Source organism: Desmodus rotundus, chromosome 3 (genome assembly GCF_022682495.2).
Source record: "Desmodus rotundus isolate HL8 chromosome 3, HLdesRot8A.1, whole genome shotgun sequence".
Classification (NCBI taxonomy): domain Eukaryota; kingdom Metazoa; phylum Chordata; class Mammalia; order Chiroptera; family Phyllostomidae; genus Desmodus; species Desmodus rotundus.
In genome coordinates, this window is record NC_071389.1 from 23,663,662 (window position 1) to 23,690,936 (window position 27,275).

Genomic DNA, 27,275 nt, shown 5'->3' on the forward strand with positions numbered 1-27,275 from the left:
GTGGGGGGTGGGGGGGCACTGCTCTGAGTGCCTGTAAAAATCCTTGTTTTCTATCTCCTGACCACACAGACAGCTAAAAGCCCGGGATCTGGAGTCAGGCTGACAGGAGGGGAGTTCTTACCCTGCTTCTGCCATTCACTGTTGTCTTGGATGAGGGACTTCACCAGGTTTAGTTCCCTCATCTGCAAAACGGAAATAATGCCTGCAGCGTGGTGAAGACTGAATGAGACCATGGGGAAAATGCAACAGCTACATTTATTGAGCACTTACTATTCACCCACGTTACTGACTAGTCATCGTTTGGAAAGCCCTCAGCACAATGCCTAGCAGTGGGTAAGTGCTCAAATAAATTGGGGCTGGTGCGTTGTTGTTGTTTTATTAGTTTGATTGTGCTCCAGACCCAGGTGAGGTCCCAGGCAGGGGACACGGCCAACGCCACCACCTCAGCACAGGCACACTGCCCCCTGGTGCTGCTGCTGGGGATCAGCACCTGGGAGAAGAGCTATTCTAGCCAACAAGCTCACAGAAGATATCCATCTGCATTAACCATGTGTGGGGCCCATCTCCCCACCAAAGCTCCAGCCCTATCACACCAGTCTCGGGAAGACAAGCTGGGGCCTGCTGGGAGCTGGCCTCAGAGGAAGAGCCCTGATCCTGGAGCTTCAGTCCTCTCTGTTGCCAGGCAGGGCCTGTGGAGCTCCAGGCTCCTCTCGGCTGCTGCCCAGCCAACTGGAGCATCGGCTTTCTCTGTTTCCTCCGTAGGGTCTTAAGCAAGCAAAGAGGCTCAGGCTAAAACCGTGGGAGGTAGAGGCGAGGCCAGCTGTTTGTTATGGGGGGAGGACAGCCAGATCTCCCCATAAAATAGCACTCCACGCAGCCCTGAAGCCTCTTCTGCATAAGCCTTGCCCCTCCCCCAAGAGGAGAGGTTTTCCTAGTGCCCCAAGGGACATCTGTGCCTTTTCCCCAATGGAGGGGACTCTGTTTCCTGGGGCAGGGACAGAGAACGCTCAGGGGAACACAGTGAGTCAGGGAGGCTTCCAGGCCCCACAAAGGATCCTAAAAGCAGCTACGCAGCCTGGCTTTCCTGAGAGGGGAGGGGATGAAGAGTGGACCCTGAAAAGTCCTTTGAAATAGAAAATAGCACAGCAGGGCTAGACTTCTGAAATCGGTTGTGGTGCCCTGAGCCAGGGGGATGCAAGTGACCTTGGAAAGGCCTAGTTGGGGACACGGTGCCTGGCTCACCCTGCATAAACCACCTGGAAAAACCCCAGATCGTCCTGATGTCAAAAGACTATTGAGCACAGTGCAAGGCAGGCATCAAGAAGAAATTAAACTCCACCTGGAGAAGGAGGGAAGCCCGGGCTAGAAAGGTGGAAGCAGAAATTCCTCAAGTTAATGCTTTCTAAGGCTCCTCGGGCCACTCCCAGGTCTTGTCTGAAGCTATTTACTTCCAGGGGGGAAACCCTATTGATCTTCATTCAGCTCCTGTCTTCTCCTACAAGGCAGTGATGTGTCAGCGCCTCACCCATCACTGCGAGAAATTTCTCATTGTTTTACACCCAGCGGCTCCCAAACTCAGGAGACAAATGTTCAGGACCATTTGGGTGAACTCGTGGCAGGAGATGCAGATGGAGCTGGTCTGAGAACTCTGGGAGAAGCACCTCACTCCCCTGGGGTAGACGGCAGTTGCCTGCTGGGCCCTTAGGCTCAGGGCCTCAGGGCTCTGATCTACTCTGTAGATACTCAGAGTCTGGAGCTGAGCCAGCCTTTCCCTCTCCCCTAGCACCCCCCCAAACACATACACACACGCATGCACAAACACACACCTGCTTTATGTCTCTGCAGTCATTTGGCTCTGAACCTCACCCCGGACTAGCTAGAGAGCACCACCATCTATTTGAGCTCCCCAGCTGCCACCACCACTGTCTGGTTCCCGCTTCACATTCCAGGCTGGCCCTCGACCCTACTGTACGTATGCAACATGAGGGAGCCTCAGGAAACACAGCGAATCTAGCCGTGAATCTGCACAACAGATCTACAGTGGTGCTGACAGCCCCCGCCAGCCTGCACTGAAGGGAACTTTGAAGCCACAGAGTGGCCCAAACAGAACAGTTTACAAATATGGCAACAGGCTCAATGTTGGGGCAGCGGCAGGGGAGTGAGATTTGAACAAGGTGGCCCAGGAAACTGGCAGAAGATAGAACAGAAAAGCCAGGCCTCGTGGCTCCCAGCCTAGGGTCCCTCCACTTCCGCTTCTGAGTCATATAACCAGGAAATCCAGGTTCCCACATGAAGCCATGCACGGAAGCCGTTTCGTTGAGGAGACCCATGCATTAAACCGCTTTCCAGGAGTTAAGACCAGGATCCATCTGAACAATAACAGCGATGATAATAATAATAATAAAATACAGAACATTATGCTTTGAAAACCTTCCATGAGCAACACCGGATAATCACACGCAGAATACATCTTCCATATATTCATATAAAATAATCAATGATCATTTTTCCCCCGCAGACTACAATCCAATTATTCTCTCTCCCTCACTCTCCTTTGTTACTCGCAAACTATCCAAGCAATCAATGCCTTGACCTCTCCCTCTGATAGACACAATTACAAAAAGACAGAGCAATGCAATTCATCTATTCAAGACGGATTGTTTGAACACTCTGTCACACTGCTGGGCTATCCATCTCCTTGTCTAAGAGGAAATTTCAGCCCCCAAAAGAGGCACAAAGAGAGGGGGCGGTACACTGCTCCCAGCCCAGAGAGCCCTTTGCGCACCTGCAGGAAAACCCTCTCCCTGGCTGGTGCTCGGCAACGCCTGCCTGCTAGAGAAGGATTCGGCTCCAAGTGCAGCCGGCTCAGGCACACTCGGGAGCTCAATTGCTGGGGCCTCAATTCCTGCATCCCAGCCCCCAGCCAGAGCCCTGAGATCACAGGGGGGAAGAGGGATGAGAAAAGGATGGCATCGGGCCCAGCCAAGGCGGTGTGTTTGGGATTCAGCAACAGAATCTTTCTCTCTCAGGGCCACGTCCACTATAGTTCCCTGACTCCAGCTGAGGCTTGAACCTGGGCTTGGAAGAACAGAAGTTCAACTCCCCGGGAAGCTCCAGAGAAGCCCAGAGGTCCTAGAGCCTTCCCATCCTCCATCCAAGCTGGCACTGCTACCGCGGTCACGTTTGGCACCCGCACTGCACCCCGGTCCTCGGGCTGAAAATCAAACGGGGCCAGGCTCTCGGATATAAATGGCCTGGGCCGACACGCTAATTAATCCTGAGGCTTAATATGAATAAGATTAGAAGAGAAGAGGGCTTTGCCATCCTTAATTGCATTATTACACGCTGAACCTAAGAAAGGGCAGGCAGGCTTGAGGCTTCCCCTCGGGGCAGTGAGGAGTCCCCCAGTGCAAGTCAATTTCACAGTATGAGGAGCAGGTGAGGGTACATCACCCTGCCCCCTTCAGCTCATTCTTCTGGTTCCACCCTCACCTGCTCCAATCTTCCTGGGCCTCCAAAGACCTCCGTTGCTGAGGCTGGGCTGGGAGCATGCCAATCCCACCCCTATAGAGGATCACGGAAGAGGATCCTGCAATGCGTGAGCTGAGCACATAGCACCTTTTGTCCCCCCTTTTCTCCCAAAGGCACCCTACCATGCAGGCCCCCCAAAAAAAAGAGGGAAGGAAAGAGGGAATAAAGAAAGTGCTGGCCCACAAGAAGGGGCTGCCTGCCTCTGGAATGGTGGCCAAACTGGGCGCTGGGGCAGAGATGAAAGGTATTTTTGGCTTGCCAGGAACACCCTAGGCTGCAAAGGGTTAAGCCTGAACGTGAAGGCTGTCCCCAGAGTCCAGTAACTGGGCTCTGCCTCCCCGTGTGCACCTGCCAGGATCCGAGGTATGGAACGAAAGACGCCCGCCTGGGCAGAGCTAGGGACTGTGCGTCTACTCCCATCCAGACGTGGAATTCAGGAGGGGTTGGGATCCAGGAAGAGAGCTACGGAGGAGACAGATCCCCAGGATTTGATCGCCTCCTAGGAAAACCTCAAGTACGAAACCACCGACATTGGTTCCCTGCACCTCTCACGCCGCGCCTGGAGAAGAGCCAAAGGGGAGGAAGGTGGCCCTACTCAGCAGAGCTCTGCCCGCCTTGTGCCAGACGCTGGTGGTGGCGCCTCGCGAACCCGGGCGGCCCAGGTCTCCGGCCTGGTGGTGGGTGCAGGGCCTGCGTAGTGGAGGCTCCCGCGTGGCCAGGCCGGGCCCACCCCTGGCGGCCGCACGCCTGGGACACGCAGGGCTCCCCCCACCCCCGCAAAGCCCAGAGCGCTGCCTTCAGGGTGTCTGGACGGCCACAACAAAGTTAAAGCCCCGAGTAAAAGACTCCGACGAGAAGAGACACAGACAAGCCAGAGCCCCAGAAAGCTGAGCGCAGCGCAGCCCAGCCAGCCGCCGCCAGCTGCGGAGGGATTTCGGCTAACTTTAAAAACCACTCGCGTCTCTCTCGCCGCCTTCGCTAGCGGCTTTGGGCTGGCTCAATCTCTCCCTCCCCCCGCCCCCACCTGCGCTGCCCCCAGGTCGGGGAGAGGCCTCTGCCACAAGGGGCGGCTGGAGTGACCTAGGAAGCTGCCCCTCCTCTGCCCCACGCCACCGGACTCAATGCGGGCCACCGAGGCCAAGGGCGACCACCGGGAGAGAGGACTGGCTGCCCTAAGTCATGAGAAGCCATACCCTGAATCGCTACCGCGGCCGCTAGAGCCAAGCCCCCGGTGGGGACTAGGGGCCCAAGGGGAGCTAGGAGGGAAGAGAAGTTGGCGCCTTCCCCAGGATTCCCGCTCCGCGAAGAAGCCGGGTCCTAGAACTCGGTCTGCGGCCAGTCATGCTGGCAGTCGCGGGGAAATGCGCCCAGTACTCGGGTTGGGGCTGGCACGCTTCGCTACACTCCGATAGGTCTGGCCTCCCAGGAGCGCGCCAAGGGCTCCTCTCCCTCACCCGCCGCGGCCCGACTGCCTCCTCCCCAATAAGTAGGGCCTGTTACCCCGGCTTTGGAACTTTGTCCTCACCAGAAAAAGCTCCTGGTGGCCACCCGACCACGGCAGCCCGAAAAGGTTGGGAAAATCTCTTGGGATCGCGTTCAGAGGCCCCCATTCCCGCCCCGGCCCCGGCGCACGGAGACCCCCGGCTTCGGGGACTTCTTACCGATCCGGATGACGTGGGGCATCCCGCGCGAGTCCGGGATCCAAAAGGCGCACACGAGGAGCCCGGCCCAGTATTCCCAAACCAGACTCCGGAGGTGCCGCCAGGGAGCGGTCATCGTTGGGCGCCGCCGAGCGTGCCCGGGGCGCGGCCGTGGCGGGCTCCCTGGGGCGGCAGCTCTAGGCGCGGGCGCGCAGCAGCCCCCGAGGCGCCGCCTGGCCCAGCTGCCCGGCTCCGGAGCGCCGCTGTGAGTGGGGGGCGCCCCGCGGCGCCGCGCACATCTTACTGGGGGGCAGCCCCGCCGGCGCCCGCCCCGCCCGGCTGCCGCCCACGGGCAGCCCGCTAGTGAGGCTCCTGGGCTCCGCCCGCACTCCGCTCAGACTCCGCTCGTGCTCGCGTCGGCTAGGCTCCCGCGCGGGCTCCCACCTGCCCGGCTGCCGGGCGCTGGCAGGCGGGCTGCACGCCTCTCCGGCCGCTCCTCCTCCTGCCGCCGCCGATGCTATCGCCCGGGCTCGCACAAAGCCCCGGAGTGGAGTTGCACGCGCGCACACTCTCCCTCTCAGCCCCCTCCCCCGCGCCCTGCCTCCCGCCTCCCGCACCGCCCGCGCTCCCTCCGCGCACTCCCCCGCTCACACACACTTCACACTCACGCCCGCCTGGGCTACACTCGCGTGCTCACACCTGCACAGGGGTGGGGAAGGGGACTCTGGACGCGGTTTCGGGGGACGTCCGGAGAATGAGGACTCTCCTCGATTCCCAGACGTTCCCATCCGCTCTGCCGCCCCCAGTCCCTTCGACTGCGAGGGCAGGGAGCCTGGGAACCGGGCTCGGAGTAGGAGAGCTGGCACCGGGAGCTGGGAGACGGCAGCAGCCTAGCGGCCCGACCAGCTGGAGGAGACGCGCCGGCGGGGAGCCGAGGGACCCGGAGCCCGCCGTCTGCGGAGTCTCGCCTTCCAGCTCGCGCGCCGCTGGGGCCTGCTGGACGGCCGCGGCTGGCCGGAAACTGGCCGGGAACCGCTGTCCTTCCCTCACCCATCCCTCATGGAATCAGAGTTGGGGCTGGGGCTCGAGGAGACGGAATTCAAAGATAATTGCCCGAGCTGGACAGGAGCTGGCAGGGACGTGAGAACCCAGGCCAGAGCCTTTGCTGTGGAAGGCGGGACAGACCGCGCGCTGCAACGGCAGGGGCTTCGGAAGAAGGCGGCTAAACCCTTCGTTCCCAGGGGCAGCGGAGACGCACCCGCCACTTCCATCCCTCTCCTCCAGCAGTGCGGGAGGGGGTGGCCCTCCTTCCCCATTCCTCCGGAGAAAGAATAAAGGGGAACTAATTTTCCGTGGGTTGGAGCAGGACCCGTGTGAGAGCAAGCTAGAAAAGGTTAAAAAAGAACTTGTTTATTAGCAAAATAATATTTTTTTTTCAAGTGGCGCTGGGTGTCAAGGGAAGGGAAGGTCTGTGGAGCGAGTCCGGCCCAGGAGGCTGCGAATCACGCAGTGGGGCGAGTTTAATGACCTTTCTGACAGAGAGAAGCGGTGCTGATACAGTTGATAAATAAACGGATCTGTCACCAGCAGCGGCTAGGCTGTGTGTGAATTTATTTTTCTCATTTAAATAATTTGATCTATTCCATCATTCCCAGTCTCTCCCATTTGCCAGCTGTCTAGTATGAACATTGTCCTAACATCTGAAAAGCAAATCTTTAATTTTCTTACAAATAGACTATGAGTGGAGCTCTATCTGGCCTGTTAATTCCCCCGTCCTTTCTTTTCCTCCTGGGCGTCGGGGACCATGGCATTGTGTGGGGATGTGAATATTGCAGCCTGGCCAGTTCCAGCCAATTAGGAGGGGACTCCCTCCCCGCTGAAGTGGAGGGAACTGTGGCTGTGGGAGGGACAGGAGAGATGCCCAGGGCTGTCCTCCTGGGAAGAGAAAAAGGCGTGCCAGTCTGGGGGCCGCCCTCAAAGATCCACCAGCAAAGGGAGGTTACCCGTGGTCTGTCTTTGCCAGACGTTGGCCATCCTCACCCTTGAGCAGGAGCGGCTGGTTTCCCAAGCAGCCACTGGAAAATGTTGCCCAAGAGACCAGAGGGAAGGACATGCAGACCAGAGCCAGAGAAGCAGCAGCTTCCACCTCCTGATAGAGTAACTGCCCCCAGTGGGCACCAGCAAGCAGGAAGCACAGGAGAGGAGCAGAAGGCCCCGGCCTCCAGGATAAAGCTGGAGGAGGCTCTTCATTCAAGACTGGACATCTCATCTCCATCACCTGTCGGCTTCCACAGCTGGTTTAATTGCTCCGAGGGCAATTAATTGCTCCAAAAGTCCTGACTGTTCTCTGAGGAAGAAAATCCCAGTGCCCTGATGGGGGGATGGAAAGGGGGTTGGCAGGACACAAACTCAAGGCAAAGGATGTAGGGCCAAAAGGGCAGCACCAGCCATGCCCAAAGAAGCTTAGGGGATGGAGGTGGGGAGCCTGGATGCTAGTTCTGTTTTGGTTATTCTGCCGGCAGCCTCTTGCCATGGAGAGGGGCAGGGTGTAGGGAACAGTGGCCTGGCCAAGAAACTGAAGCAGAAGGGTAGAAGTGTGACTCCTGGGAAGGGACAGAGCTGCACTCTAGACCAGAGCCCTGGGAAAAGCCAGTCGGAGGGAGAGGAAGGGAGGGGAGCAGGAGGAGGAGGGACAGTCTCCAAGAAAGTCACCACAAGAGCAGTACTAGAGAAGTGAATAGATAAAGGCAGAGGACCAATCTGAGGCCCCTAGGGCAGGAGAGTGTGGCCCCGTCACCTGGGGCCCCCTCACCATGACCAGGGAAGCAGCTCAGGCTGGGCCTTGCTCTTGCGCATTTCAGAGTGGGCGGGAGTTTGCCAGCGCTGCGGAAGCAGGCTTTCCTCTGCTGCCACGTTTGTTGGCTGCGATGGGAAACAGCTTCCAGCTACAGGGGCTGTGGGTTCAGTCCCAGGACCTGGCAGCCAGCTGGAGCCCTGGGGGTCGGAGGAAAGCTAGCTGCCCCTAGCCCAGGACTGTGCTTTCTTCCCGACCTAGATGCAAGCCATTCCGTGACACAGAGGTCTCCCCAAACGGACAGCAGCCTGCTCCCTCCCAGTGCAGTGAAGGGTGGGAAGCATTACAACAAAAACAATGACAATGATAATAATGACCACGAGTATTTATTACATGTTTCCTATGTTCTGGACCACATACTCGCTCAACGCACCTTACAAGCATCACTTCCTCTAACCCTCTGCACGGCTGGCTACAATAGGGTCTGTGTGATTTCTGCATTTCACCGATGAAGACTCTGAGCATCAGAGAGGTTAAGAGATCCAGAGCCACACCGCTAATGTAGGCCCTCCCTCCCCCTCCCTCTGTCTCCTCTCTTCCTCCCTCCCTTCCTCTAATATTTATTGGCCATCACTACAAGGCACTGTGGTGAGAAGCCAGTTTTTACATGCAGGCCTATCTGCCTCCTTCGTTTGCAGGCTTGACCCTTGTCTTATCTTGCATGGGCTGAGCAGGAAACAGACTCTCTCAGAAGACCCTCATCACCTCTCACTTCCTCTAGAGGCCCATGGGGGCTTCTGGCTGTTTGTAGAAAGGCTAAAGTAGAATAGGATTGGGACCCTTTACTAGAACAAACTGAGGAGCTCCATAGTCCCCAGAAACCTTCCACCCTCTCTTCCTGTCTCCTGCGCCTGTCCAGGCTGTCCTGCCCCCAGCAGGCACGGGAACTGGCACAATCTCAAGCTGCATCTCCGGGGATTGGGAGCCAGCAATCGTGGCTTTTCCAACTGTTGGTAAACAAGCCTACCCAGCAGCCAGGCCTGGGCTCCTTGCTCCCCCAGGAGGCAGCCAGCGCCGGATTTATGAGGCCTCCAAACCTCATTCAGACTAATGCAGCTTTTCATTCCAAAATAAAAGGGACCGCTGTCTGAAAGGACAAGTGCTCCCGCATTTCATTAACATCCCTGAAAACGGCTGAGCTGGCCCAAGTTGCTGCCAGCCAGATTCATGTCTCCCACTGGCTCACAGGTGGGGGTAGGGGTAGGGTAGGAAGAGACCTTAGGCTGCTGGACACTCTGGACCATGCCCCAGACCCCTCCCTGGCTCCTGCAGGGGTGGGAGGCGGTCCCCAGTGGTGGCCAAGCAGGCTCATTTGGACGAGTCCCCTGTGTGAGTGTTTTGTTTAGACTCATCCACTCCAGCTCTCAATCCCCCCACAATCACGGTGAATGATGAGGCCCTGGGCTCGAGTTACCGAGATTCATGATCTCCGCTTCCCGGGAAACCACGGAGCACATGCCTGCAGTCAGCTGAGTGCAGATTCCTAGGACTTGAGTGCCCTCTGCTGAAGCCTGCCTACCTTCATCTCCCTTCAGGCTGCCCGGTGGGTAGGCTGCTGGTGGTGGCTGCACACTGAAGTCAGGGGTCTCCAGCCACTCCCCTAAGTGTCCCACTACCAGCCTGCATGTCGCAGCTGCGCAGACCTCTTCCAGGGTGCCTTGGTGTGAATCGGGGCAGGGGTCGCCTTGCCCTGATCTCATCTTGGAGGGGCCAGGACTAGAAGGAGGCAGCTACAGTCCCTTCCTGATTTTTGCTAACTGCCTGAGCAGGGAGGAAGTAGAGAGGCCTTCCCTATACCCACTCTTAACAGCATTCTCTCCCCATCAACATTCATTCCATCCACAAGAATCAGGCCTTGGCCCTTCACAGGACACTGCGACCTGCCTCTGGGCTCAGGGACAGGGACCCTTCCGTCAGCCTGGGGCCTTTGTCCCACATCCCTGTCCCAAGAAGGAAGAAGCATGGCAGCAGCCATCTGCCACCTGAGCAAGCTATAAGCCCAGTGAAGGTTGCATCACCTTAGATTTTTGTCAACAGTCAAGCAAGTTCATTCCCACTGAAGTCAATTCCCGTGTTTATTGTTAGCTTAACCCGCTGCTGCGAGTTATTTCTCAGCAGTGAGGGAGACAGGTAGACAAGCCACCAGAGATATGTTATTTTACTGACATCTGCGTTTCAATAGTTCGAGTGCCATTCCGGTGGAGGAGTAAATGATACATGGCAATCCTGTTTGTATCTATACATAATGGAACAGTCACCGACAGTCTGGAAGCCGATGGGGTTCTCCTGCCTTAGGGGGAGGGGTGGACTGCCCACGGGAAAACATCACCTCCCCTGCTCCCTGGCAGCAAGCCCCCTTTCCCATTTGAGGTATGGGGACCAGAGTCACTTGTTCATTCATTCAAGTCATTCAGCCATTCCCTAACTAATTTATTCATGCACTCACTCAGACATTCATCCAGCACATCCATTTATTCCTTTGTTCATAGGATCCTCCACTCTATTATTCACTCATTCATTGGTTCACTTACTCAGTCCCTTATCCATTTTTCCACTCATCCATTCATTCAGTTGTTCCCTAATTAATTTACCCAATCACTTAATAATTCACTCATTCACTCATTCATCTATTTATTCAATCTTTTGCATAACTTTTTCCTTACATTCCCTTACTTATTTGCTTATTCATTCATTCACTCGCACTTATCCACTTACTGATTTATCCTTTCATTCACTCAGTCTTCTACTCTTTCATTCAATCTCTCAGTTGTTCACTCATTCATTCATATATTCAGGCCTTTATAGAATCACCCACTCGCTGAGTTACTTACTCATTCGCTCTACCATTCACCCACTGCCTCCCCACAACACTGAGCAGACCTGTCTGCTCCTCCTGTCCTCGGCCAGCAGTGCACCAAGCTCTTCAGCTAGCCACCCAGCTCTCATATCCTCCACTTTATCACAAAATTCAGCAGCCTTCAGGATTTAGCTCACATCCCTGACCCTGGAGATGGTCCGGGCCTTCGACTTGCTGGCGAGAACCGAAGCCCACTGAGACCCAGAGCCCAGCTCTGAGGACGGATGTAATTTAGAGCCGCCATGTGATGCTGCCACACTGGCTTTCATTCACAAGATCTCTCTGTCCTTGGAACAACCCAGAGGCGAAGAAACGGGCTCAGAGGAGTCCAATAACCTGCCCACAAAGACCTTTCTGTGGCTGGGGGTGGGGGCAGGGTTGGTGGTGGCAGAAGCAGGCGTGTACCTTTGCTCAATGAGATAGGAAGAGAGGGGATGGATGAGCAAGTGAATGGTGAGTGAGAAAGTGGATGAATGAAAAAATGAGAGAATGAGCAAATGAACAAAGAAATGAATGAATGAATGAATGAATGACCTGTGCCCAAGAAACAAGTGGGAAAACAGAGCTTCCAACCCAAGTTTCTGGACTCCAAATCCAGGGCTCTCTCAGCTGCTTAACATTGCTCCCCTCTGCCACACCCTGACCTTGCAGGGCTTGGAGGCAGGGGTTGGAGGGGGAGGTGAGCCAAAACGAGAGCTGAAAGTTGGCCAACCATAGATTTTTCTAGAGAATGCCTCCCTTGGAGACCACAACGAGCAAGTCTTGTCTGCACCTGTCCTCCTGAGGGCAGGAGGCTACCATCTTCCTTTGTTAGAGAGAGAGAGAGAGAGAGAGAGAGAGAGAGAGAGAGAGCGCCTGAGAGAGCCAGGATAATCCAATCACTGAGCGATAAAATAAACAAGTGAACTTCTCCAAGTTTGCTAGACTTCCCTGCCCGAGGCCAGCTTCATTAAAGTTCATGTCGAATTTTAAAGTGGGAAAACACTTAGGGCAAGTGATAGAAAAGAGAGAGGAAGGAGAACATTGTTTTGTTGTGTGTTTTGCTCCCTCTTAATTATGCCACAGACTGTCTCTCCCGTGGATCCCATTCCAAGTCCGCCCTCCGCCAAGATTCCAGCAGGTGGTACACTGTGTGAGTGGCACAGGCACACCTGTGCCTCTCTGGCACGCAGGTATGGCGCTTCTCTACCCGCAAGACAGGCGAGGCGGCAGGCAGCCAGGCTGGGAGTGGAGAGAAGCACGTGCCCTCAACACTCAGGAGGAGGGCCCAGGGGGAGATGAGGACAGCAGGCTGTTGGGAACAAATGCTCTCTCACTGCCCCAGCTCCAGAGGGGGATGAACACCAGGGCCCACCTCCCCATGATGTCAGACCTGGTCTCTGATTGGGATAGTCCCCGCCCCCACCTCCCGATACAGTGGATCCTGGATGGTACAGCCCCTATCCCACTGTGACTTTTCTCCAGCAACTGTCAAATGTGGGATGAAGTGCTGGCGTTTCTGCCTGGAATGGGACTGGGAGTGGCCAAAATTCTAGCTGTAGCAGGTGTTAGATATCAACTCTCTCCACCACAAACGCACCCCAGCACTCAGAGTTCAAATGCACCTTTGCTGCTCTCCTTCCCAGTGCCTCGCCTGTGGCAGCAAGGACACAGAGAGGAGGTTGAACACCAGCCTCAGGGAGCTGGTCAGCAGTAAGGGCAGGCTGGGCAGAGAACTCCAGGCTTCTCTGTGGGAAGGAAAAGGGGCAAATTCCTCAAGGTTTCACTGAATGGAGCTGGGCAGGCTTGCATGAATGGGCCTCTTTCCCTGGTGCTATGCCTGTCCACACACAAGCACTTGGGTGCAGGAACATGTCTGTGCTACTGCGCACACAGGCACACATGCACCCAGAACTACTAGCGACCGCCCATGACTAGTGAAAACGTGAACTCCAGAGCCAGGCAGGCTGGCTTCTCATCTGCCTGTCTCTCACCAGCAGAGGAGACCTGGGCAATTCACCTAATTTTCTTCGCCTCTGTTTCCTGTCTGTAAAATGGGGATAGTAACCAGATCTGCCCTGCAGGGTCATTGTGAGGATAGAATAAATTAATACATGGGATGTACTTAGCCTAGTACCTGGCACAAGGTTAGGGCGTAGTGTGCTTCGTGATGCACTCTCTTTGCTCCGTGAACATATCGGTCTCCTGAACAGACCTGGGAGAAAACGCTGGCCTCTAAGCCCCTGGCAGGAAGGGCAATGTGTTTGCACACACAGACCCTGACCTGTAAGCCCCTGGCAGGAAGGGCAATGTGTTTGCACACACAGACCCTGACCTGTAAGCCTCTGGCAGGAAGGGCAATGTGTTTGCACACACACATACACACACAGGCCTTTCAGGGCTCTCAAGAATGTGTGCAAATGGGGTAGGGAAGGGCTCACAAAGAATGACGCCCATCAAGCCATCCCTCTAATCCCTCCCCCACCCAACACTACAGGAAATGTGCCCACCAGAGTTGTAGGGTTGCTGAGTGTGTGCTGTGGGTGGGGGAGTCTGTGGTCATGTAGTAGGCAGGCTGGCTGCCAGGAGGAAGAGAGCTGAAGGCTTTTACCCCAGACTGACTGCCAGCTTTGGACATTTCTCCAGTCTCCCTCTTCCCCTCCCCTCACTCCTACCCACCTGAGCTTCCTCTTGGTCCTGACCTTAGTGATAAGCCTGACCCCTTTTTGCATCTCAGTCCAGGATCCTCTCACCCCCGGGGACTCTTTCCAGCCTCCGACCTGGGAAACAACTCAGGAGCTCTCATTTAGAAAAAGCACACTGCCTCCCCACCCCAGGCAGAACTGGGAGCCTTCGGAAACCTCATAGTGGGCTGGGGTTTGAAGGCTCCAAAGCCTAGTGGCCTGGCTGTGAATGCTGCCATGCCTCCCAGGGGGCAGAAGCATGCAGATACAGAAGGCAGCAGGGAGAGGAGGCTTGGGCAGAGGTGCTGGCCCAGGGATGGAGGAGGCCCGGCTGCAGGAGGCAGACACAACTCTATGTTATCTCTGAGGTGCCAGAAGGACTGCATGATGGGGAACCACGTTCTGCCAATCAGTTAATCCCAGCCCCCCCACACCTGTATGGGTTGGATTGAGTACACGGGTGGACTGGGACAGGTGCCAGCGGCCACAGCCTCAGTGCTCTGATTTGGCTACACTTCATTTCATTCTATGGGCTCAGCCAGCTGAGTCCCTTTGCTCTCGAGCATGCACGTATGTTCCTCCAAGCCCCAGGGTGCTCAGAGACACTCAGAAGCCCAGAGGAGCTCTGAGAGGCTTGAGGACAGATGACAACCAGGACACAGGAGTAGACAACAAGGTTCTGATGGCTGTTCTTCAGCAAACAAGGGAATCTGACATGACCTCCGGGCTTTCCAAGGGCAGAGGTTCTCTATGCATTGGGTCAGGGGACTTGCACCTCTGATGGTGGCCTTATTGCCCCAGAGAAGAGAGGACATGACAGAGTAGCTAGGTTGGGGCCCCAGGTGGCTTTTTACACTACTCCTCTCCTGGGTGCCCCTGAGGGAGCCCGTGGGTGGGATGTGCTGCAGGGAGTCAGGAACCAGCTGGATGGCTATTATCTTTCTGGTTTTTGCTCCTGTGGCCAGAGGCCAGGACAGAAGAGCAGGGGTATAGACAAAAGTTCCACAGCTCATGGTAGGGAGGGAGGGCCATGCCTGCATCTGCGCACAAACCATTGAGTGAAAAGTAGAAACAATTTTCCATGTCATTCAAGGGAAAACATTTTTACACCAATCACACTTCAAGCTAGTTACAAATATCTGCACAGCTGCTTCCCTCATCCATTCATTTTTTTTTTCAACAAGTGTTACTGGTGACCCACTGTCATGGGGTGCCAGCAAGGGCTGAGGTGACACGGGGAGGGCCACAGAGTCACGGTAGAATCCATGAGAATCATGGTGGAGGCCAAGGGGCACAGGCAGGGGCAGGGGAGATGCAAATAGGGACCGTGGGATCACAGAAAAGGACAAAGAGAATATATGGAGAGTTTGAGGGGACAGATGAGGACCTGAGAGCCCATGTAGGAGACAAAGGGACAAACCAGCTCTTGGAACCCACAGAAGAGTTGGAGGAGGACAGATGGGAGCTGTGGTGACTCAAGGAAGAGCAGAGAGGCAAAGTTGGGGGCTTGGGAACACAAGAGGACAAATTGTCCTTATAAATGACTCCCAGCCTTGAAGAGGACAAAAGACACAGATGAAGGCTGACATCAGGAGGAGGAGGAGGAGGAGACAAAGCCCAAGTAACTTCTCAGCAACCCAGAGTTGAAGGCCAAGTTTGGCATCTGCTCCCGGGAAGACCTTTGCAAGGCCAAATCCCTGGGGCCCCAACTAGGGATCCACACCTAACCCAGAGGAAGCAGGGGTGGTGCATGCACCATGGTGTGCTAGATGACCACCTAGTCTGTGTCCTCCCCGTACCTGCCCTTGAACTCTCAGAACTCCGGGAGACCCAGACCTGGAAGCAGAGCGTGCCGTGGATGAGGCCAGCTGCTTTAATGGCAGGCAGGCCGAAGCTGGCGCTCTGGGAGCCTGAGGAGGGGAAGGCCTCGGAGAAATCCAAGGGCTTCCTTGATAAAGATGATAGAGCAGCTTAGGCCCAGAGAAGCAGCCTAATGTTCAGAAGAGCGCTGTACAAGCTTCGTGCCTGTAGGGTTTGCTGGACCTCCCCTGTCCCCTCCCCCCCCTCCCCCTGCCATGTTGCCCAGAATCCCTGCAGAGTCAGTGCTCAGAGTTCCCCCTCCTCCGGCGTGACCCTGCCTCCAAGGCTGAGCTGTCTTACAGGATCACCGGGGGCTGGGGGGGGGGGGGAGTGTTTATAATGGCTTTATTGAGGTATCATTTACATTCCATAAACTCCATCCATTTTAAGTGTACAGTTCAATGATTTTTAGTAAGTTTACAGAGCTGGGCAACCATCACCACATTGCAGTTTTAGAACATTTTCATCATCCCCAAAATATCCCTTGTGATCATTTATCTGAGGGACTTCGATTCAGTAATTCTGGGACAGGCGTGGAATACGTATTTGAAAACATTTCCCTGGGGATTCTGGGACAGTGGTGTTTGGGGACATACTGAATTGGAACCATTGTCGGAAGGACCTTTCCAAAATGCAACATCCATGGAGAGGGTGTCTGCTCTGCTGCTCAAAACCCTCCAGGGGCTCGTGGACAAGGCCGTGAGGGCAAGCTGTGACAAGAAGTAAATAGTAATCGTAGGCATTCGTTGGTGTTTGCTACGTGCCAGGCACTGTTCTAGGCACTTTACACGTGTTAACACTCTTAATCCCCACAACCGCTCTGTACGGTGGGTGCTGTTATTCTTTCCACCCTGCTGATGAGCAACCTGAGACGCAGCTAGCAAGTGGCGAGATCAGGCTTTGAATCCAGGCAGCCCCGCCTGCAGACCGTATCATTCGTACTTCATGGGTCTTGCATTTTCTTCCTGTTCCTGTCCCTTTGTTTTTCTTGCATTTGGCACACACCTCAACTAAGGAGTGGCTCTTTCAACCCTGCCATTCATGCTGTGACCCCATCCATCCCCCCAACTTGACTGTGAGCTTCTCTAGGTCAGGGTAGCATCTGCTTTGTCACTGTACCCCTTCAATGCCTGTGTACACAGTGGGCTTGTGGAACAGCATGGTCCAGCCAGGCGTGGGGGCTGGCCTGCCGTCTCATTTTAGGTCCCAGCCCCGGAAGGGTCACAACCGCCACACTTAAAACTGAAAAAGGCAACATGTCTCCAACTGCAGAGGTGACGTTAGCTTAATCTTCTCTGTATCCTGAGAACTACCAAATGTTCTTTCCCCCCAAACCTCCTTAGCAAATGCTTGTATGAATGAGCGAGTGAGGAGTGAGTAGGAGAGGCCCCATTCTCTAGGCTCCCCAACAAAGACTCTCTCCGGCTCACGTCTTCTTTCCACTTACAGATGCCTGGATCTTTCCTAACTCCACTTATGCAGGAGGTTAATTCAAGTGCTTTCCAGCTTAGCAAGCAATAAACCATTTGGTGTTGCAGTGAGTTGTTCTGCCTGTCATATTTATGGATCTGAAGTGGGGGAGGGGCCAGGGGCGCTATTTAGTTCAGTGTTACAGGGAATGTTACATGCCCTTCCTTAATTACTTTCCTCCTTTTAATTAGATGTTGAGGGGGAAGGGGTGCTCCAGAAAGGGGGGCTGAAAACCACCACAGACAAGAAAGGTGTTGGTGGCATCCTGCCATCTGATAGGACAGCAGTCACCTGTGGGGTCAGATGGAGGAGGAGGAGGAAGGGCCGCCCTCTGTAGAAGGGACCCTGGCAGTGGAGACTTGAAACGGCATTGTTCACTCCGTGCTGTCTCCACGGTCCTTCTCTGCAGGGGCCCTGTTTTCCCACCCTGTTCTTTCCCTCCTGGTTTCCCTACGTCCAGCCGCCACTGGCAGCTGTTTCAGCCTCCTGCCCGCTGCACACACCGCTGTCCTTCCTGACTCCGCTTGAAGGTCGGGGGACGAGCTGTTGTCTGTGACACTCGTGCTCCTTTGCAGTGGTGCAGCATGGGGCCCTGAACACCCCTCCCCTCAACCTGGCAGGCCAGAAGCTTGGAGGGGAGGCCTCCCCCAGCAGAAGTCTGTCATTACGCCCCCATCCCCTCCAGAACACTCCTAAGTCTCCTGCTTGGGGGCATCCGAAAACCAAGTGATAACATGTGCAGGCACAGTGCGGTCTGCTTCCCAGGTCCGCGAGCCTGTCGGTGACTCTGAGAGGCACTCACTCTGATCCTTGGTGAGTGACTGGCCCAGTCTGCACAGCTAGGAAGCAGTACCAGCAAGCGCTGGATCCCCATTCCCCGCCAATCTTCCCCCTGCACCACTGCAGCTGGGTTGCAAGAGAGTGTCTGCAAACTGAGAGCGTGAGCCGCTGCTTCCCAGAATGGACCGGAGCCACAGGGACAGCCAACACGGCTGCTCCGGCTGCATCAGGCATCTGACAGTGGGGAGGGCTCCTCCAGGACCTGGGGATGGGGCCCCGCAGGGCCCACCCTCTCCACACAGGCCAGCTCCCGTGCCAAGTCTCCTTCTCTCTCCCCACTGCGTGTGGGGAGACGAGCTCCAAACCCAGCCCATCTGCTGCATTTTCCCGAGACTCCGAGGCGATCCAATTCCGCACACCAGATGGGAAATAGCATGTACATTTCGAATGGTGATTAGTGTTTTTGTTTTTCCCCCAAACGCTCACGTTAATGGAGCTTCTTCCCGAAAGTAAATCGGAGAGTCTTCGGTTTGATGGCATTTTGTCGACCTCCACCTCCCACCCCTACAGGCACAAGCGCGACTTTTCTGGGGTCTGCGCACAGGGGCCTCGCCCCACCTGTGCACCTCTGGGCCTCTGCGCAGACCACCATTTGCACTGACCAGGGCTTCCCACTCGGCAGAGCAACCCACCAGGTTGCAAAAGGACTCCGTGGAACCTAGTGATGTCCAGGGCAAATACCTCCAGTTGAGGGGTCCCTCAGCGATGCAGAAACAGGGCCAGCCAGTCCTCCTTGAAAACATTATTACATCTCCATGAACTGACTGAACAGGGGAATTAGGATTGGACAGATGAAACTGGACTTTTCGTAGGGCTTGTGACTTGAGAGGAAGTTCATGTATGATGTCAAATTATTATGGGCTACAGCTTGGGTTTTTCTATACATTTGAACCAACCCATGGTATCGCATAGTAGGATGAAGAGATGCAGAATTAATTAATTGATGAATGAATTAAGGACAAGATAGGTAAAGAAGAGTACTCGTGTTTATGCAGTTACCTGTAGCACTTATACTTCTACATCATTGCAAATTCACACACACACACACAACTTCTCTCCTAAAACCAAGGAGCTGAAATTGAGAAAATACATGTTTTATATAATATTTATATGTATTTATACAAGATATATAAAAACACACTTATATAACATATATATATATATATATATATGACATAAAAGACATTTTGAGGTACTTTTGTGTGTTGTCTTGTTCAGTTTTCATCACAGCTCTGTGAAATCCATGGTGTGGCTCCAAGGCCTGGTAACGTGGCCAGGGAGGGGCCACAGGTAGCCAGCATCAGAGGGAAGATTTGGGTGTAGGAGCAGCTGGCACCCAAGCCCACAGGAACCCAGCGTAAGGTTTGAAATGGGAAGTGATGTAATTCAGCTTATGCTTTTGCAGAGAACTCTGCTTGCCCTCAGTTGTGTGTACTGGGCCCAGAAAGCCTGGAGACTGGGAAACCAGCTCGGGGCTTGTGAGTGCAACAGGGGTATAGTAGTAAGGCCTTGGCCTACGATGGCGGCTGTGAAAATAGAGAAGGTCATGTTCATGGGAAGGAGCCACAGGCGTCTGTGACGTGAGAGACAAAGGAGGCTGGAAGGGCAATGGTGCCAGTCTCAGGCATAGTTCGGGCTGGAGGGAAGGCTGGTTTGGGGAGAAAGGTGAGAAAGGACAGTTTGGGATCGTTGGCTTTGAAATGTGCACAGGTCATCCGTTGCAAACAAGGCTTTAGAGCTTGGAAGAGGTCAGAGGTTGAAGGTGTAGATTCGGGACTTTTATCCTCATGGGGAAAGGAAGGAAGCCACGAACAAGAAGGAGATCCCTGTGAGAATGTAGACTCAGGAGAGAAAAAGCCAAGAACAGGGCCCTGGAGGCCCCAGACATAGAAAGGAGACAGGAGGAGGGTGGGCTGAGAACACACACACACGTGCAAACACATGGGCTCATGCCTGTATTAAAAATGCACAGGCATGCATACATACTTACTCATGTTGTACACACAGCAGCACATTCTCATATGCACACACATGCAAGCACATGAACAAACACACACATGTGCATGCACACACATCTTTATAAATGCTCTCTGTCTCATGCAGCCAGATTTGACCAGGTGAGGGCTTGAGGCAGCATCTCGCGCAAACAGTGATGAGAGAAGACCTGCAGGTAAAGAGAGGGAAGGTGGCCCTTGGCTCCTTTGCTCCTGGGCCTGAGCAGAGAACTAGGGGCGTGTGGGAGCTTCAACCAAACGGTGGTGCCAGCTCATCTTTCTCCGGGCTCCTGCCCGCATGTCCCCTTGGCCATCCCAGTGGTGGGGCGAAGTGCCCGGCAGATTAACTTCATCACACGACTCCGTCTCCCAGTGCCATTTTCACTCGGAATGCACACGTCTCCAGGTGCCTGTAGCTGCGGCACTTCAGTGTGGAGGTGCCAGACTGGCAAGCTGGGCACCCCTCCAACCTTTGCTCATGCGTGGGAAGATGGGAGGGGAGGGTTGCTATGTGGAATGGGAATTCTGCTGCCTCAGTCTTACCAGGTCACTCTAGGCCTGGTGGCTTCAGCCACCTTGTGTCCAGGCTTCTGAGATACAGGAACATCAGCCTCGGGGCTTCCCAGTACCTCCTCTCAGAAAGCCCACTCCTGCTTTCTCGGTGGTCTCTGACTCAGGTACAAGCAAAGTACATGTCCTTTGGTCTAGGCCCCGGGAAAACTGGCCTGGGAGACAAGAGAGTCAACAAAACAAAGGAGGCTAGATGCAGGAAGTGGGGCGGGGACTCCGGTGCTTTTTTTTTGTGGGCAGGAGCCCGGAGCTGAAGGGTCAGATGCCTCTCACTGGTTTTTTCCTCTGCTGTCAAGGCAACTAGTCAGGGAAGCCAAGGTGAAAGTTCTCGGAAATTCATCGCTTTGAGTCCTTTTAAGGCATCGCCAAGTCTGGCAGCGTGGCCTCATCCACAACATACCAGTTCTGCTCTTTTTTCCCAAGGAAAAGAACACTTCTCAAGTTATTGGTTTGCCCAATAAGAACATCCAGAATGCCCTCTGGTATCTCAGATCACTCCTCAGAGATACAGTCTAGATCACTGGTGTAGTATGTAGCATGGACCAAAAGGCTTAAAAATCTCAGTGAGTCTGTATGTGCATGGGCGTGCGTGTCAGCTGCTAGCCTCGTGACAGCCCTGTGTAGGAAGCAGGGGAGCAGTGAGCTTCCTTTTTGCAGACGAGGAAACTGAGGTTCCAAGAAAGTCGTGAGGTTAATAAGTAGCGGAGAGACAGCACCGGCTTGTGATTTGGCTGGAATCTGACAGATAGGTTTGGATCCCAGCTTTGCCTCTTCGCTGGAGAATATCAAGCAAATGACTTGATCTGTTTCCTACTCCATAGAATGGGATATGTTATCTACTTGAACATTGGTTGTGAGAGTTTGAGGAGATAAAGCTCACACTGCACAGGGCACCAGGCCAAGGGTACAGTGACATGCAGCCGATCTTAGCTCCTGGCAGGGATTTGAACCCAGGTCCCTTGAATTTGGGTCAGTGGGTTTTCTCTGTAGCTCTATAGCATTGTGATGTGGCAGCAACCAAGCAGATCCTTGAGGATCATTAGCTGGGTTTGGAGGTGACTTTCCTGCCACCTTTACCCAGGCTCGGGGTCAGAACACAGCCTAATGTGACTGCATGTGTAGACACGTGTGCATATGTGTGTGTCTGCACCTGGCAGTCTGAGCTGCTGTCATCTGAGTTCTGCGTGTTCATTTCACTAATGGGAAATCACAGAGTGGCTGGGAAGGGAGCAGCAAGGCCATGCTGAGTATCACAGCCAGAGTCTGCGGTGCCTTGCCATTAGAGTTAATGCCAGGCTCATGAATACCAGATGAATGCACTGCACAGACCAGCTACTTAGGCTAAAGTGGGCCTGCTTTTCATTGGGAGTGCAATTCCCCATGCCAGGGAGGCTGGGAAAAGGCCTCTTTCCTCTCAATCCATCGCCACCCACCCCCTCCACACCAGGGCTCTTTTTAGGGTCGCTGATAGCCATCTGGGCCTTCTGGAAGACTGTTTAAACTGAGAATGCACAAGCACTTCACATGGCTGTCTTTCTGGTACGCGTGCCTGCCCTCATACCCCTCCTCCCCGCCCAGCAGCACCTGCCTATTGACATGAAGGGGCTGGGGGCTGCCTGCAAACCCAGTCCTGGTATCTTTGCAGCCTGCCTGTTCCAGTCCCACCTCTGCAGAAGCTACATCTCTGGGAGGTGCTGTACTGGGGCTTCCAGCTGGTCTGGGTGGACTGGGCAGGTAGAGGGGCCCTGGGCAGGGAGGGGGAATAAGGACAGGCCACAGCTAGATTCTGGAAGCTGCCATGATGCCCCCATTGAGAGCCCCGCCAGACTCCGGAAGTAAAGAAAGTTTTTGGAACAGTAGGTGTTGGGGGTGGGGTGGGAAGAGAGGCTGCACAGCCCACAAACCTGCCAGGAGGACATCAGCCAGCAGGGGCCCAGCCCTCCTTACCAGAGACCTTCTCTCTAAACATCCGGAAGAGCTTCCACACAGGGTTTGCTGTCACTGAGTCTGCATCTGCATCTGCATCACCTCTTGGTCTTAAAGGATTTTCCTCTGGTCATTAAAATGCAAATAACCCCAAGAATGGAATCTAGTTAAGTCTCAGGTGCTCCTGAAAGAATTAGATCATTTCCTGAAAGCAAGATGGTTTGGGGCTGCCAGGCAGATAAGAGCACAAGGCTGCTATCTAAGAGGAAGAAGGGCAGGGCAGGGGAACAAGGAGGGCATATCCAGACCTTCCTGTTCCGACTGGCAGTGCCCAGAGCTGGGAGGAGTCTTGGGTTTTGATTCAGACAAGTGATGCTTCTCAATAGGCACAGAACACGGACCTTTCAATACAGAGCTCCTCCTCCTGCTCACTTCCTTTGAACTCACAATTGTAATGGGCTGTCTCTGTAGAAAAATCTTTACTTACCCTCTTAGTTTCTCCATCCACCCATCCATCTACCCATCCATGCATCCATTCACATTTTCCATAACTCAATATGGACTACCTGCTATGTGGCAGCACACAGGCAGGAGATGTAAATACAAAGGTGAACAGACGAGCTCATATGGCCCCTGGCCTCACAGAGGCTTCCAGATACGATGGAAGGAGATGATCCACAGTGGCCAAGAGGATTGGGGAAACACCTGTAGCAGTGAGCCCGACTTTCCCAAGAAAAGGAGAAGGCAAAGGACGAGGATTCTTTGCCTTTGCCCCATCTATCACTTCTTCCTGGTCTACTCTCAGCAAACCACACCTGTTCACACCCCGTGTCAGCTAACTAGGGAGACTGAGCCCACTAGAGTCTATACCACCGGAGATCTTCAAGTTCAGTCTCCCACCATGCATTTGGGGAAAGAGCTGCCCAGAGAGGGAAACAAACTTAGCTAAGGTCACACAGCATTGCCATTAGAGAGTTGGGGCCAGCAGCTTGCATCACGTGGTTGTTTTGTTGTCGCCTCATCCCCTGCCACCCAGATTGGCAGAGTCTGCTACAAGCACCACGATCTTCGTCACTGGCCCGCTGCCAAGGCCTGTCAGAATCCCCCAGCCCCAACCCGGTCCTGGGTAGAGGAACAACCATAATCACAACAAACAGCTATTTACTGAACACCATATTGTGCCAGATCCAGGCTGAGTGCTTCATGCACATCCTTTTAAGTAACAATTCCTTAAATGTGTCTATGTGGTTGACACATTATACCCCCATTTCACAGATGCAGTATATAGACAGTGAGTGACATAGAGCTGTTTCCTGCTAATAGTTATTATTCATGTTAATTATGATACTGGGTCATGTTTATTAAGCACCTGCTACACACTAGGCCTAATGGTTACTGCTACATGTGAATCATCTTGCAATTCTATCAGTTTGACACCGATATCATTCCCAGATGGGGAAGAGACCGCAGGTTGGAGAACTAAGCCTACTGTCCCAGGGTCACACAGCTTGTAAATGATAAAGAATTAGAGTCCCAAGCACTTGGCTTAACATTCTTATTCCAGATTTCATAGGCCCCCCTAAAATGATATGTAAAACTTGGGGTCTCTGAGCAACTTCTAGAGGAAGGATGAAGAGCCTGCATCAGTTTTTCAGAGTAATCCATGATCCAGAAGGGGTTGAGGTCCCCGGCTCTCAGTCGCTCTGCACAGGGCCGCTCCAGCTCTGGCCCGTTTCTGGGGCACTGACACCCAACCCCCCACAGATTTATATCCACCCAACTCTGATATCTGTGTCATGAAGAGAGCTGTCCCTCTGCATTTTCAGTAGTAGCAAGGGAACTCTGATTTTCTGAACTGTTGCAAGTCCTAACCCAGACACTTGGCCTCTGAGACCACTGACACCAAGGAGATAGACTGTTTAACCAATACAAACCTAAGCTGGGGCTAATGGGTCTGAAAATCAAGAAGCCGGGCTCCTGCATTGAAGCATTCACAATTCCTTCATCCCAACGACTCAACAGATGGGCAGATTCCGTCTACTTCTGAGTATGCGTGTGGTGGGAGCCAGCCCCTCGCCAACACCACCCCCTCGGTAATAGCTCATGATTGCTTGAATGGGCAACTGGCAGAGGGATCGAGACTGTACAAGATAACTGATTGTTCATAATTGTCAACCAAATTGCATCCATGCTATTGAGCTTTAAAAATGGACCCGAAGAAGCATCTCGTATTGATCCCTTCAGGTTATAAACAAGAAACGACTGCTCCTCAGAACCGGAGACCCGGTTGGCATTGATTTTTATTCTTTTTCTCCTTTGAATAACCTACAGTGGAATTTGAGGGCTGATTTTTAACCTGAAATATCTCGAGGTCTTGCTTTTCTGGAGGTGGAGGGAGAGGGGCTGTCAGAGACAGCCACTGTTTCGAGATGCGTCCATGTGGCTGAGAAGTTGGCTTCCTTCCTGAAAGGTGGCAACGGGCTGCCCACTTCCTCTGACCTTCACCCTGGCCCCTCTGCTCTCCTGTCCCAAGCCCTCTTGGCCGTGTGTAAAATCCTCCACAAACCCCAAGATTAAGGGACTGATGTACAAGGCAGTGGCCTGCCACACCGCCGGCGCTCAGTACGTATCTGCCTGCCCACACGAAACTGAAAGCCGTCAACAACTCCCGGCATTTCCACACGTCCATTCGGTGACTCAGAGACTCAGACACATCCAGAAAAATGGTAATAATGATACCTGACAATCACTCCCATTTGAAGAACGTCATTTAATTTATTCTCTCTAGAGTTCTAGAAGTAAGTGCCATTGTCGCCCCACTGTACAGAAGAGGAAATTGAGGCACAGGGAGGTGAAGTTACACGTCCAAGGCTACCATGAGCTGGAAAAGCCAGGACCCAAACTTGCAGGTCCCTGAGGTTGAAGCACAGGTTGCTGACCGCACCATCTCTCCCAGGCAGGAGAGAGGATGAGCTCTTTGAAGCAGAAGGAATAGAGCCTGGGGTTCAAGGAGCACTTGCCAAGCAGCCTGCTGTGTGCCAGACCCCATGCCGGGCGTTCCCCCTACTGGGCCACGTGGTTCTCATGTTCACCTTGTGAAGTAGGTATGACTAGCTCTGTTTCATTACAGGGGAAAGGGATGCTCAGAAAGGAGACTTGACTTACCCACAGTCACACTGTCACTAAGTGGAAGAATTGTGACTTGAATCCAGGTCAGTATGTCCCCAATTACCTGTGCTTTCCTTACCAGCCAGCAGCAGCTGCAGCTGATTCCAGAAACAACAACAACAAAAACAACAGCAACAGCAGCAACAAAGAAACAGCAATGATATCCAAAGCCCATCTAATACGCGAGACTTAACATTTACAACCCGCATCCAGTCCTTCTGGATGGGGACTGTTACTCCCACTTTATAGGCAAGAAAACTGACATGTGCCAGACGTTGAAATTACTCTTCTTCCTTTTGTGCTAAGGCATTCCTCGGGCCCATCAGGTTTCAGGAAAGGTTTTCTGCCAACAGGCAGGCCAGTGAGCTGGACGGGAATGAGAACTGGCAGGCATTAGTGATATCCTGGGCTCCAGAAGAAGCAGCAAATGCCCTGTTGACAGGTCTCCACTCAGTATCAGATGGAGGGTATCCTCCAAGGCCCCCCAGGAACAGCCTGAAGTTTATTTCAGAAGTCCAGGCTGGCCTCAGGCTAACGACCATACAGCTTGGCAGGGCAAGAGTGAGGAGCAGGGGCAGAGCCCTCTCAGCAGGCCGCCCCCCCCTTAATGAAATCGCCAGCTGGGAGGTGAACGGCCAGCCTGCCCTCTAGATCCATCTTCCTGGCTCCGGAGCCCCTCTGCCCTCCCCCTGCTGGGGGGTCCAGACAGCAGCTGTCTCTTTAATAACCATCTTGGCCATTATGCTCCGAAGCCCAGAAATGGAGACAAAAGGCCTGGAGCTCATCAGCAGTGCTGGGGAGTCACCTAGGCTGCCCACAGGATGGAGCGGTCCCCACACGTGACTTCAAGTGCTCCAGAGATGGTCCTCCTGCCAGGTGATCCTCCCGGGAAGAAAGTACTTCCTTAGGTCTGACCCAAATCTCTTCTGCTTTTCTTTTGTTTCCTTAATTATGGTTTTTGTCTGTTTTGTGCTTTTCTTTGAAAGTTTTCTTTTAAAACTACTTTGTTGACCTTCACACGCGTGGGCAAACAAGGATGCTTGTTTTCCCATGTTTCTGATAGCCAAAACCTGAAAACCATCTACATGTACTATCACAGAGTATCAGTTAAGGAAAACCCAAAAAGTCTGAAGGATCCATTCTTAAACTTACACTGCATCAGGATCAGGGAGAGCTTGTAAAACACAGATTCCTGGGCCCCACCCACAGAATAGCTGGTGCAGTGGGTCTGGGGTAGGGCCTGGGAATTTGCATTTCCATCAAGTTTGCAGGGGATTCTGGAACCACTGTCTGAGAACCACTACCAATTTAAACTGCAGGATGCTGTGCAGACATTAATAGGCTTGTAGAAGAATATATACTGATTTGAGAAAATATACATGACACATTACAAGTGAAAAAACCAAGGGCTACAGAACAGTCTGGGTGATGCAATCAGTGCGTGTGGAAACGTAACTATGAGGGCGAATGTCTGCAGAGAGGGCAAGACTGCGAGGATGTGCCTACGGATGGAAGCTGGCCGCAGCGGTGATGCCAGCAGCTCCGGGTCAGACAGGCGTGGCTTTGAGTCCAGCTCTGCTACTTCTCAGCGAGTGTGACTGACTTTGAACCAGTGGGGTAACTGCTCTAAACTCTCCTTCTCTCCTCTGTGAAGTAGGAATAATCACACGACCTTACAGGGTTGTTGTGAGGACAAAACCAGACCGTATGTGGAAAGACCAAGGGCAGTGGCTGGTGTACACTGCAATCGGAGCTAGAACTACAGCTGTGCTACGCAGAGAGACCAGGAATTGTGCCTGCCTGTGCACGGCGATTTTCCGTCAGTTGTTCAATCGGTCTCTTTCTGTGTTTTACAGGTTTCCGAGTTGGGCAGGTGTTACTTACATAATTAAGAGAAAACCA

The 27,275-nt window shown here is 53.7% G+C and overlaps 1 protein-coding gene across 2 annotated transcripts in view; it reads right to left on the reverse strand.

Annotated features, from left to right (window-relative positions):
- The window catches only part of GRIK3 (glutamate ionotropic receptor kainate type subunit 3), a 207,688-nt gene extending 202,064 nt beyond the window's left edge, over nucleotides 1-5,624 (reverse strand). For both annotated transcript variants that reach the window (XM_053921010.1, XM_024554801.3), the window contains exon 1: nucleotides 5,193-5,624. In XM_053921010.1, the coding sequence (XP_053776985.1) occupies nucleotides 5,193-5,307 (115 nt within the window). In that variant the 5' untranslated portion in view covers nucleotides 5,308-5,624. The remainder of the gene's footprint in view (nucleotides 1-5,192) is intronic.
- Between the last annotated feature and the right edge of the window lie 21,651 nt (nucleotides 5,625-27,275).